We start from the raw sequence: 14,061 nt of genomic DNA, 5'->3' as shown, positions 1-14,061 counted from the left end.
CCACTGACCGACCAGGTACAGCACAGGAACACCAATAATACTGACGCGTTATACAAGGAAACCCACAGTCTGTGCGTTACTCAACATTGTGGAAAAACATTATAATCCACCACCTACACATCATTCAGCATGGGGAAAATATATATAAATAATAATAAACACTCACCAGCTATACAGCATCTATAAAAAAAAAACTATATACACTACTGTTGAAACGTTAAAGGTCAGTGTGTTTTTTATGAAATAAATACATTAATTTTAATTTTATAAAATTATAAAATTATAAAATGTTTCTTGAGCAGTAAATCATCATATTATTCTGATTTCTGAAGATCATGTGACACTGAAGACTGGAGGAATGATGCTGAAAATACAGCGGAGCATCACAGAAATAAATTACACTTTAACACAGATTCACTCAGAAAACTGATGATTTACACTAGAATAATATTTCATAATTTTTACTGTATTTTGATAAGATAAATGCAACCTTGTTTTACCATATGACAATTTTTTCTGTATTTTTGATCAAATAAATCTAGGTTTGGTGAGCAAAAGAGACTTCTTTAAGATGTGTGTGTGTGTGTCTCTGTGTGTGTGTGTGTGTGTGTGTTTCAGATCGTGCTGGTGGGCTCAGAGGAGGGTCTGTACGCTCTGAACGTCATCAAGAACTCTCTCACACACATCCCGGGACTCGACTCTGTGTTTCAGATCCAGATCCTGAAGGAGCTCGACAAGCTGCTCATGATCACCGGTGAGTGTGTGTGTCTGCTTCATGTGTGTGTGTGTGTGTGTTACTGACAGCTGACCGTGTGTGTGTGTGTGTGTGTCAGGTGAGGAGCGTGCTCTCTGTCTGCTGGACATTAAGCGGGTCAAGCAGTCTCTGGCTCAGTCTCATCTTCCAGCGCAGCCGGATCTCAGTCCTTACATCTTCGAGGCGGTGAAGGGCTGTCATCTCTTCGCTTCTGGAAAGGTAAAGTCCACCTGCACACAGTATATGATGCTCAGACTTTAACCCTCAGAAACGAACCAACACACAGTGAAAGTCAAGTCTGTCGTGCGTGTGCATGAATACAAACACAAAATGGCACATTTGCATGAGAAAACTCAACACACGACAGAGTACTTTGACATAAAACAAACCAAAAACAAGGATGAAACAGCTGTACATGTCTGATAAAGCACCGGGATTTATGTCGATTCTGATGCAGATTACAGCCAGCGGATCATTTGTTTTATGTATATTAAGTAGATAATAGTTATATGGTTCATAAAGATAGTTTGCACAGTTTTTTCTGTTGCACACTGAATATTTCTCACTCATTGTGTGTAGTTTGTGAATCATTTGCACTGTTTGTATTGTTGCAGGAGACAATTTGTGCAATTGTTTTTACTCCGTGCTGCATTGATTGTGTTTATTGCTCATACTCAAAAAAAAAAAAATAACTTTTTTGTTTTGCTTTGTTATTATATAATACTCTTTCCATTTTCTTTCTTTCCATTTGGACACATCTCTATTGTTAATAAACTAAACAGGCCTGTTTTTCACTTAAAAGCGCAGATAACAGTGTTTTAATAAATGGCTATAACTTATTTGGGGAATGTTATATGTAAACAATATTTTATTTGGAAGTGTAAAACACTCAGATACAACTTTCTAAAGAAAACTGTCCAAACGTCAGGACTTTCTGTTTGAATACACAGTAAAAATATTTTATTTTATTTTATTTAGTTGCCAAAACAGCATTTTTTTTTTATTAAATATCTATATTTTATTTTCAGTTCAGTTTTATTTAGAAAGTTGTTAGCAGTGTTATTTGCGTTATTTCTATATTATTTAATTAATATTCTGAATTAGCTATTTTTCATTTAACTTTGAATTTAAAGGTTTAATTTATTTTTATTTCTTTTTTAGTTCAGCTTTTTTTTCTGATTTAGCAGTCAAGGCAACATTTCAATTTTTCATTTTATATATATATATATATATATATATATATATATATATATATATATATTGTATTTATCATATACTATTACAGTTTATATATATATATATATCATTTAATTGCATTTGTATCACTTCAACTAATTTTCTTTCAATTAGTTGCAAAGGCAACATTTAATTTTAACATTAATTTTACTTTTTTTTTAAGTGCAAGTACAACTAATGTCTATTTTTACCGTTGATAATTTTACATATTGTTTTTACTAATGTTTTGAATTAGCTTCCTATTTTTATATTTTCAGTTGATTTTTATTTATTTTTTAAAATTTTAATTTCATTACTTTAACAACCGTTTACATTTAATTAATTTTATGTCCTTTTTTACATAAATTTTTTGTTTCATTTTGGTTTTAGTTTAGTGTTTCATCTAATATTTTACTTTATTTCAGCGTTATTATAATGAAAAAAAACTGTTTATCAGTTGTCTGCAGACTGAAGCGTGTGTGTGTGTGTGTGTTTCAGATCGACGCGTGCATGTGTATCTGTGCCGCGATGCCCAATAAAATCACCATCTTGCGCTTCAACGACACACTCAACAAGTTCTGCATCAGAAAGGTGACACATAAGACCCTCCTCATGCACATCACACACACACGTTCATTCCTCCCTTCACAGGCGTGTGTGTGTGTGTGTGTGTGTGTGTGTGCTCTTCCGCAGGAGATCGAGACGTCTGAACCCTGCAGCTGCATCCACTTCACCGGATACAGCATCATCATCGGCACCAACAAGTTCTACGAGATCGAGATGCAGCAGTACGTGCTGGAAGGTGAGGTGACACACACACACACACACACACACACTGCTGCGCTGCTGCTGATCAGCTGAACTCTCGTGTGTGTGTGTGTGTGTGTGTGTGTGTGTGTTCAGAGTTCCTGGATAAGAGTGACGTGACTCTGGCCTCGGCTGTGTTCTCCGCCTCGTCCCACAGCTTCCCCATCTCCATCATCCAGGTGTCCAGCGCGCCGCAGAAGGTGGAGTACCTGCTCTGCTTCCACGGTGCGTGTGTGTACTGTACGAGACGCTGACGGTGTGTGTGAGTCTGTGTTTCACCCGTGTGTGTGTGTGTGTTGTTCGCAGAGTTCGGTGTGTTTGTGGACGCGTACGGCCGGAGGAGTCGCAGCGATGACATCAAGTGGAGCCGCCTGCCGCTGTCCTTCGGTAAAACCTAGTTTTTTCACCAGCTGTGTGTGTGTAGAGCGCTGACGCTCGATTCATCTGATGCTTTTCTGCGCAGCGTACCGAGAGCCGTACCTGTTTGTCACCTACTTCAACTCTCTGGACGTCATCGAGGTTCAGAGTCACTCTGCGCTCGGGTAAAGCTGCCCTCCACGGGATTGTGTGGGATTGTTCCTGATGTTTGTTAGAGACACACTGAGTCGAGTGTGTGTGTGTGTGTTCAGGCCTCACGCTTACGCTCACCTGGACATCCCTAACCCACGTTACCTGGGTCCGGCCATCTCGTCCGGCGCCGTGTATCTGGCCTCGTCCTTCCAGAACAAGCTGCGAGTGATCTGCTGCAAAGGAAACCTGAGTCAGGAGACATCAGCAGCAGAATCTCAGAGAAACGGATCCACACGCAGGTCAGTGTGAGCTCAGCACCAGCTGAACCTTTCCCTGGAGCAGACTGACTCTTCAGATTCTTCTTATAAAGCGGATCGTTCCGCTCCTTCATTCTGATTGGCTGAGCTGCGTTCATTAGCTACAAAGTAACATTCACCTTTGTTTATGTTTGTGTGTTGCTCGGCAACCACTTTGTTGCAACCACAGCTGTTTCTGAGCAGCTATATTGTTTGGTGGAAGAATACTGTTGTTATTAATATCATTACACTTTATTTGCTCTGTTTTATTTTGTGAAACCTTACTACGTATACGGAATAAACGTTTTATAACAGCACTTAACAACGCCTCTTAGCTGTTATAAATATTGCTATATATATAATTTATTTTTTTTTTGATAAAGATCTCCAGGTTTGCTGCTCTTGTTTAAATGGTCCGAAGCATCAAACACATGCTGAAGTCAACCAAGGGCGTAACTTTGGGTCTACCATTGGGGGGGTTAAACTTGCGGCATATTAATTAATTTATTTATTGAATAATTTTCTTGTGTAAAAGGTAACATGCTAATTTGCATAATTGCATAATTTAATTATGCAAAAAAAAACAAAAAAAAACGGGTGACTGTATTGGAGCAAACAGCAACTTAAGTTACAATTCAGTGACATTTGTTCTACACAGTCCCTGGCACCCTCTGGCTTTACCTCACAGGACACTGGCAAACCAACATCTAGCCAACCAACTCCAGTCAACAAAACAGCATAATAACAAAAACAAAAATAACAGCATTAAAAACTTTCAAATAGAGAAAATGAAAGTGCAATTATATTATCACTTTGCATGAAATAAGTAGATTAAAAAAATAATAATAATTGTGTTTGCATTTAGCCTCTGATAACATCAAATTCAGAAACTGAGAAAATACAAGTGTGTACTGACGTTAACCTTAGTTGTGCTTTGATTCATTTTGTCACTTTGCAAACTCCATGCAAAAAAAAAAAATATTATATATATAATATATTATAATCATCTCAAATTGAACCGGAGGTGGTAAATTCCTAATAATAATTTAACGTTACGTAATTTTTTTAGGTATTTTAATAAGATAGATAACTATACGTTGCGCATACAACTCAATTAACGCGATCATTATAAAGGTGTTTGAACAACAAAACACATCCACTTGCACATATTTGACAATCGGAATATCAGATATATCCTGCTATAGCTAACAAATTTGTGAAATTAGAAAAAAAAAGGAAATAATAGCAGATCATCAGTCATCAGCGCTGACAAGCAATGAATGACGCGTATCCATGGGAACCATAAAGCGATACTAAGATCAATAACGGTCGCCTTGAAAAACTTTTAAACTTAAGTGTGAAAAGGTTAAGTAAGGCTTACATTTAAATGTGTCTTTATTTATTGACCATACACTCAAAACAAAACAAAGTAATTAAAAAGATGGGCACAAACCATGTTTGTCATGTATCTACTCCCCACACTTTGAGAAACGCTCAGCTAACTTAACAGCCAATTTAGCGGGGTAACGTTACCTCCGTTTGGTCAGGATTTTCTTTTCTTTTTTTTTTTTTTTTCTTTTTTTGGCTGGTGTCGACAAACAATGAAAAATTGTTGTCTGGCTGCCTTTCAGTGTCCTTTTCATCTTTCCGTCAGCTTTTTCCACCCATTCATCCCAGGACTGCGCAAAATAGTGAACAAACTTGGTAGAGAAAGCAGGTTGGGTAATACCAAGTAGTCGGTGCGGGGGGTAAATTACAGATTATTTAAAATATGATACTATCTTTCTTGCTGGCAAATGAAATTAATAAAGAAAACGAACAAAAGTATTTATTCTGAATATTTAATATTATTTTAATCGGAATGGTTTGGAATGGTTTGATGATATTGAGGGGGTTATATTAGTTGGATCTGATTTTTGGGGGGGTCATGACCCCCCTAACCCCCCTGCAAATTACGCGCATGAAGTCAACCATTACATTTGAACATGCAGTTGCATCTTTAATAACTTAAGGCTTGTTTTTTTGCATTTTGCATTGACTCTTGTTTGTGTCAAAGACTCAGAGTATATGTATGTGCATTAATGCCATGCAGAAACTCACAACTCTGTGTAATGTATTTCTGTGATGCTCCGCTGTATTTTCAGCATCATTCCTCCAGTCTTCAGTGTCACATGATCTTCAGAAATCAGAATAATATGATGATTTACTGCTCAAGAAACATTTCTGATTATTATCAGTGTTGAACACAGTTGTGCTGCTCAATATTTGTGAGGAAACTGTGAAGCACTTTAATTTTCACAGCAGAATAGAGATTTCAAAAGAACAGCATTTATTTGAAATATTATATTTTGTAACTTTATAAAAGTCTTTGTCACATTTGATCGATTTAATGCATCCTTGATAAATAAAAGTACTAATTTCTTTTAGAAACAAACTCTTACTGACCCCAGACTACTGTGATTGTGTCTGGTTTCTCTGCGCTGGATGAACTGGACTGACCCTCTCTTTCTCCCGGTGTGTGTCAGCCCAAACAAGCGCGGTCCTCCCACCTACAACGAGCACATCTCCAAGCGTCTGGCTGCGATGCCGGATGTAGAGGACGGCCTGCACCAGCCCGGGACGCCCCACCGATACCACGAGGCTCGCACCGAGTTCAGACGGGACAAGTCTCCGGCGCGGCCCCTGGACAGAGCGAAGTCCCCCGGCCGGATGATGGACCCCCGGCTGGAGCGCTCGCCCGGACGCCTCATGGACCTGCGCAGGGAGAGGTCACCCGGACGGGCGTTTGAGGAGCCTCGCCAAAGACTGCACACGGGGTCAGCTCGAACCCCCATCAACACTGTTAACAAGGTCAGGACCACCACACACACACACATTCACTCACACACACACACACACACACACACACACTCACTCACACACACACTCACTCACTCTCTCACACACACACTCTCACACACACACACAGTCGAGCTGAAGCTGGACGATTGCACAGTTACACTAAAAGACCGTAATCAGAGACTGAAGGCATGCAGCAGATAGTGTGTGTCAGGTTTTGATGAATGTGTGTGTGTGTGTGTGTGTGTGTGTGTGTGTGTGTGTATCTCCAGCAGGTGTGGGATCAGTCGTCAGTGTAAGAGTCATCAGTGAAGATCCGATCCGATCCGTCCTGATGAAGAAGCTCTCAAACAGCACAACGTCCCACTCACCAGGCCTTACAAACACAGATCCGGCCAGCATTTACTAAACCACACACACACGCACACGGACACGCACACACGCACACACACGCACACGGACACGCACACACGCACACGGACACGCACACACACACACACACGCACACACACACACACACGCACACACACACACACACACACCTGTCCTTCTCTTTGTACTCCCTCTGTCTCCTCTCCTCTTCCTTCCCGCTCTTTCCCACAATCCCCGGCGACAGCGTAGCGTCCGTCTCGACGGAAAGGGAATCTTTGTAAACCTCCAGAATGTCACGTTGATCTTGTAAATACGCCCACGTGATGATTTTTATAAGAAGCGAATAACAAGGTGGGGTCTATTTTTGTTAAAAAAACAATGAATAAAAAACTGAACGTGAGAAACTCATTTAAAAACTGCTTCGAAGAAACTGATTCTGCTGGAGTCCAGCTTCATCCGTCTCGTTCTGTCGCATGGAGGCGCTCTGTTCCTGCTTCGTTTCCTGTAACCCCTCGCTGTCCGCGCTGATGTTTAACCAGAGATGATGTAGCCTTTCTTCTTTCTCTTTTTTATGATCATGCTCCGATAGCATTATCTATAGCCACTAATAAACTAAAGTTTATCTTTATCTGAGCCTCTGCATCTTCGAGTTTATTTTTAAAATGTTTTTCAGGTGAAACTGAATCATCAGTGAGAATGCTTGTAGCAGTAAGTTATTACATATTGATGAAAGCTCATGAGGATGAATTTAAAGGGTTAAATCCTCAACAATGAAACTAAAGTCAGCCGAGCTGCATTGAGATAAATGATATAGGGCTTTCAAAATGAAGATCCTAAAAGAAAAGTGTATTAAGAACTAGAATCTGAGAGATCTTCAATACGTCTTGAGTTACAGGAACGCAAACTTTTGGGAAAAGAATATTTACGACACTCTGACAGGTTTGTTCAATGCACGTTTTGACAAAGAAACCAGATGCATTTCTAGTTTCAAACTTCATGCACAAGGTTGAGTGTTAGGAAAAAAAGGTCAGCCTGAATGCAATGTAAGTCTCTTTGGATAAAAGCGTCTGCTAAATGCATAAATGTATTTATTTAATTTATTTTCAACTTAACTTTGATTTTATTCTCTTAACATTTATTCTACAGACATTCCTCTTTAAAAGAAGAAAAGCATCAGCTGAATGCAATGTGAGCCACATTTTGGTTTTTGGCCACAATCTAACGGTTTACTCCTGGAGACGTATTAAAATTGCAGTGTCTCTGAATCATAAAGGGCTTTGAAGATAAAAGAAGCCAAAAGGAAAATTTAAGACCCACTATCTAAAAGAGCATTAAGATATTTCTGATACTTCTTGAGTTACAGAAAACTTAGTGCTTTTTCCATTCTTGAAAGATCACCATTTGCATGAAATGCAACAAATATTATTAAAGTCAACCGATATTGATAATAGACAAAATAAATTAAAATAAATGAATCATTTGAGCCGAGGAATGACACACACTACAAATAATGCCATAGAACTAAAATAAATGTCCAAGTTGTTAAAATAATTTTTCATTTCTACACAAGGGCCTAGAATTGGTACTTTTTGAGATACTTTTGTAGTTTTTACTAATATTTTGGAATATTTTTTTTGTTTTGTTTTTTGCCATTTTTATTATAATTTTTAATTTGTCAATATAGTTTTTATTCATTTTAATTTCATTCAAGTTAAAACTAAATGAAAATAAGAAATGTTGCTTTGGTGGCTAGCTTAAAGGGATTTCATTTTTATAAATTCTTTTGCCAAAGCAATATTTTATATATACATATTTTATCTGCTGAACTGTTATAAAGATCTCACTGTTTTACATCACAAGCAGCAGAATTTCATCATAGAAAATGTATATTTTTGCTCGGTTTTAGTCTGTTTTTGCTCCATATTCTCATTATGTGATCCATAAAAGTCTTGAATATTGACAAATAAAAATCAGACGGACGTGGATGGATCAGGTTGGCAGTGTGTTGTGCTTTAATTTCATTCACACAAAAGTCAGCAGCAGCTCTGTCCAACACCGAGAGGAAAGACAGCGGCATTGTGGGAGATTTCCTTCTTTCAGTCTGTCAAGCTTTCATTAGATTGGCTGTACACATGACATAATATACATACAGATTTAATATCTACAGATTCAAGAGTCTCCTCAGACTCAGAGAACATGATTGAAAGAGTTGTGTCCCACAGGAAGTTCTGTCATCATTTACTGCTTCTCTCTTCAGTCTGAAGGACGGTGAGCCCAATCGAACTCTTATTTACATTTACATTAAATCATGATCATATCACAATAACACAACAGAAGCTCGGGCCGGATTCACCAAATATTCTGAAGAATACAATTATTAACCAATATTGTCTCCTCATTTTCAATTTTAAAAATAATTTGTATTCCTTAAAATATTTATTTGTGTTTTCTTAAGAATTTGACTTTATGAAAAAAAAAAAAAAAATCTTTAAAATCAGCATCTTTTAAAGTTTCTTAAATTAAATAATAATAATAATAACCTCAAACCAGTTATAAATGCCTAAAGGAAATTTGGTAACAACTCATATAATTTTATAATAAGCTTATATATGTATGTATGTGTGTGTGTGTGTGTGTGTCTGGATCACAAAAGCAGTCTTAAGTCTCTGGGGTATATTTGTAGCAATAGCAAAAAATACATTGTATATATATATATATATATATATATATATTTTTTTTTTTTTTTTTCTCACGACTCGGTTGATTCAGATCGGCACTTCGGAGCATGTTCGCGACTCGGTTGATTCAGATCGGCACTTCGGAGCATGTTCGCGACTCGGTTGATTCAGATCAGCACTTCGGAGCATGTTCGCGACTCGGTTGATTCAGATCGGCACTTCGGAGCATGTTCGCGACTCGGTTGATTCAGATCAGCACTTCGGAGCATGTTCGCGAATCGCGACTTGGTTGATTCAGATCGGCACTTCGGAGCCTGTTCGCGACTCGGTTGATTCAGATCGGCACTTCGGAGCCTGTTCGCGACTCGGTTGATTCAGATCGGCACTTCGGAGCCTGTTCGCGACTCGGTTGATTCAGATCGGCACTTCGGAGCCTGTTCGCGACTCGGTTGATTCAGATCGGCACTTCGGAGCATGTTCGCGACTCGGTTGATTCAGATCGGCACTTCGGAGCCTGTTCGCGACTCGGTTGATTCAGATCGGCACTTCGGAGCATGTTCGCGACTCGGTTGATTCAGATCAGCACTTCGGAGCATGTTCGCGAATCGCGACTTGGTTGATTCAGATCGGCACTTCGGAGCCTGTTCGCGACTCGGTTGATTCAGATCGGCACTTCGGAGCCTGTTCGCGACTCGGTTGATTCAGATCGGCACTTCGGAGCCTGTTCGCGACTCGGTTGATTCAGATCGGCACTTCGGAGCCTGTTCGCGACTCGGTTGATTCAGATCGGGACTTCGGAGCATGTTCGCGAATCGCGACTCGGTTGATTCAGATGGGGACTTCGGAGCCTGTTCGCGACTCGGTTGATTCAGATCGGCACTTCGGAGCATGTTCGCGTCGCTAACTCAGTTAGCTGGATTTGAATGTTGACGATTTGGCGTGATCTTGGATCATTTGGTTCTTTGAAGCTCATCCCGGAGCTGCTGTCATAGCAACAGGTCCTTAAGCTTAAACCTGCTCGGGAGCATCTTATTTCATGTAAACAGGATTAGATCGCTTCTCAAACAGAACTGATACTCAAAATATGTCTGCTACCAGCGCTACTTTATTACAAGAGTGTCGTACTGATCCAGGGACAATAATTGAAAATAATAATCATAAAAAAAAAAATATTTAAAAATAATATAAAAATGTTGTGTAGTCCATAACAGCCTACTATAGACAGACCGTTTTACTCACTGAAATATTTATTTGTCATAAAATGATTACTTCATAATTGTATTAGAGTCTTACACACATGCTATACAGATAATAGAGTCCTGCATTATTTTGAGTGATGACTGCTATTACAAGAGTGGCTTGATGAGCGCAGGAGATGCAGATAACATGATATTGACCCTAAAGAAACTTTCATTAATGCTGTCACGTAACAAATCTGTCCAAATATAAAATGAAATGAATAGATAATTTCTACATTGAAATAAAAATGTAAAGACTGCACAACTATTATAAATTGCGAATCTAAATAATTGGGAATCATGAAAAAATCTAATAAAATAAAAACATGTATCTATTATCTGTTTCATGTATCTATTATAGCATTTATGTAGTTTAGTTTGCTTGGCTGTTCCCTTATAAAAGTCCAGAAATTTGTCAAGTTTTTCGTCAGGTGTCGTTTTAAATTATATGACGTCATTACATTGCCGTCTTGCCACCAGCCAATCGCTGCACTGGGGATGGCCAAGATGGCGGCGTTGTAGGTGGTTGTGTGTTTGTTCTACAGGGACATAGAGGTGAAGTGGTAAAAAAATTTTTTAATTCTTTAATTGTTTTTCATCCTAAGTCAGTATATTTCATAGGTTATTAACCACCTCTCCCTTTACATTTAGGGTTAAGCTAAAGAAAGCTACTTTTTGTTGTTTTTGTTTAAATTGTTTGGTAGTTCTTATGGAGTACAAGTTCAAATCATTGTCTGTTGCAACGTTGAATGTTCGAGGTTTGCGGGACGGTTTAAAAAGAAAAGCCATTTTTTTTATTTTGTAAAAGAAGTGCAGCTGATCACTCAGGGGAAACAGATGTTAGAATTACTTGGATTTGGTAAAGCATTTATGGAGACTGTATCCATGTTTTATAGAGGCATTAACAGCTCAGTAATTGTGAACTTTGACACTTCTAAGAGGTTTAATATATATCGTGGAGTCAGACAGGGCTGTCCAATCTCCCCATTTTTATTGCTTTTAGCCACAGAGTTACTCTAAGAATTAAACAAGATGAAAGTTTGAAAGGAATCTCAAGTTTTGACAGAGAGTTCAAAATATCACAGCTAGCAGATGACACTACGCTGTTTTTGCAGGACAAATGTCAGTTACCAAAAGCTCTGGATTTGGTTGAACAATTCTCATGTGCTTCAGGTCTAAAACTTAATACTTCGAAATGTGAAATTATGTCAATTCATGATAGGGATGATATAGTCTTAGGAGGCATCCTAGTTAAAAAAAGTGTAAAATATTTAGGAATTCATATCAGTAGAAATGTAATCAGTAGACATCATTTAAAATTTTCTGATAAAATTATAAAAACGAAACAGATCTTTAATATCTGGCTTCAGAGAGATCAGAGAGTTATTTTATCTAAAGTTGAAGGGCTCTCTCACTTTGTATATTCTGCTCTTTCTTTGTTTGTCAACGATAAAGCTATAAAGGAAATTAATAAAATATTTTTGGATTTTATCTGGAAAAATAGACCGTACAAGTTAAAAAGAGATGTGCTTACTAACTCCAGAAGCGAAGGTGGCCTTGATTTTTTGGACTTTGCAGACACTGTAAACACCTTTAAAGTAAACTGGCTGAAAAGATGCCTTGCAAATCCAATGTCAATGTGGTTTTATAAGATATTTGACCAACTTTGTGGCCTATCTTTCTTACTGAAATGTAATTTTCTGCCTGGTAAGTTACCTATTTCCTTATATAACTTCCACCATCAATGTCTTCTTTCCTGGAAATTGTGTTTTGTCCATGGATTCTCCCCCATAAAGTTCTCCTTTGGAATAATGCTGATATAACGGTTAGAAATAAATCACTTTTTTCCCCTAGATGGTTTAATAATAACTTGAACCCTATTCTATCTGTGTTTGACAAGTTTGGTAATATTTTAACTTACGAACAATTTATGAATCTTCATAATTTTCCAGTCCCACCAAAGGAATATAATAATTTGATGATAGCCATCCCAGTAGGTTTAACTCAGTTAATTTCAAGTCACCTTAAATTCAGTAAAGGCAACAGCGTTTATCCGGCTTTACGTTTGGGGGGTATTGGTATTTTAGATCGGAAATGCAATAACAGACATATCCGCAAAATATTTCAGACAAAAAGAAAGATTGTTCCAAGAGGGAAATTCTATTGGGGTTCCTTTATAACAAATATAAATTGGAGAAAGGCCTGGCTCCTGCCAAGTAAATTTTGCATTTCTAATAAGGTAAAGGAGATCCATTATAAAATCTTTCATAAAATTTACCCCGTTAATCTGTCTATCTCAAAATATTCTAATGTCGATGAATCATGCTCGTTTTGTGGAGGAAACAGCTGCCCATTTGTTTTTTGATTGCGGTGTTACCAACAAATTATGGGTTGACATAAGCACCTACATTTCTAAATGTGTCCCACAAAAAAAAACTTTTATCCTCAAAGATGTTATCTTTTATTATGAAAATCCAAAGCTATTATCTGTTGAATATGTTGTTAATTTTCTTATATTGAATGCAAAATTTTTCATTCATAAACAGAAATGGCTTAAGTCTCCTTGTCTTTCCCCTATTTTCTTATGGAATTGGACTCTCTTGTTTCATCTCTTAGACTTACAAAGAACAAAAAGAGTAGCAAGTTTTTGATGTATTATGACAACTTTTCCAAAAGAATGTAAGTTTATTTTTGCACTTTTATGTATCAATAATACTATAATACTACAATCGCTGCACTGCTGATCATGGTTTCGAGGATCGATACATATCCCCTTTTAAGACAACACATGAACGCGCAATTATTTCAGATAACTCAATCCAGCGATACTAATCATACACAACTGGTGTGTTCGAAGAACCCAATTAGCCGGATCATAGCACGATGATATCATCTTGGATGTGTCATTTGATCTCCGATGTAATAAGCGACGTACGAAGAACGGGCCCCAGATCTGGACATCGAAGCAGGAAGTGTTTGTCAAACAGTTAATTGGTGATAAATGAATATTTAAACTTGAAACTTTTTTTTTTTTTTTTTTTTTTACCTGTCGATTCAGCCTGTACGTGGTGCAGAATTAGTTTTTATAGTCTCAATAAAAAATGTTTACTAAACTTGGGATATTGTTGTTTACTATATATATATTTATAGCAATAAGCGTCAAGAGTCTGTGGTTTACGGTGAATTTATAACAGCTAAGGGGCGTTGTTAGGCGCTGTTATAAAACGTTTATTCCATATATGTAGTAAGGTTTCACAAAATAAAACAGAGCAAATAAAGTGTAATGATATTAATAAAAACAGTATTCTTCCACCAAACAATATAGCTGCTCAGAATCAGTTGTGGTTGTTCTC

The 14,061-nt window shown here is 37.7% G+C and overlaps 1 protein-coding gene across 1 annotated transcript in view; it reads left to right on the top strand.

The window, feature by feature from the left end:
• The window catches only part of LOC113070868 (citron Rho-interacting kinase-like), a 45,163-nt gene extending 38,279 nt beyond the window's left edge, over positions 1-6,884 (top strand). The window contains exons 28-38 of the mRNA XM_026244262.1: positions 1-15; positions 619-754; positions 834-973; positions 2,468-2,560; positions 2,663-2,771; positions 2,873-3,001; positions 3,083-3,163; positions 3,240-3,318; positions 3,406-3,585; positions 6,108-6,432; positions 6,696-6,884. The exon at positions 1-15 is cut by the window's left edge and continues 66 nt beyond it. Coding sequence (XP_026100047.1) covers positions 1-15; positions 619-754; positions 834-973; positions 2,468-2,560; positions 2,663-2,771; positions 2,873-3,001; positions 3,083-3,163; positions 3,240-3,318; positions 3,406-3,585; positions 6,108-6,432; positions 6,696-6,719 — 1,311 coding nt within the window. The 3' untranslated portion in view covers positions 6,720-6,884. The remainder of the gene's footprint in view (positions 16-618; positions 755-833; positions 974-2,467; positions 2,561-2,662; positions 2,772-2,872; positions 3,002-3,082; positions 3,164-3,239; positions 3,319-3,405; positions 3,586-6,107; positions 6,433-6,695) is intronic.
• The last annotated feature ends 7,177 nt before the right edge of the window (positions 6,885-14,061 follow it).

The sequence above is a fragment of the Carassius auratus genome, chromosome 5, assembly GCF_003368295.1.
Source record: "Carassius auratus strain Wakin chromosome 5, ASM336829v1, whole genome shotgun sequence".
Taxonomy (NCBI): Eukaryota; Metazoa; Chordata; class Actinopteri; order Cypriniformes; family Cyprinidae; genus Carassius; species Carassius auratus.
This window is presented reverse-complemented; position numbering and strand designations above follow the sequence as displayed.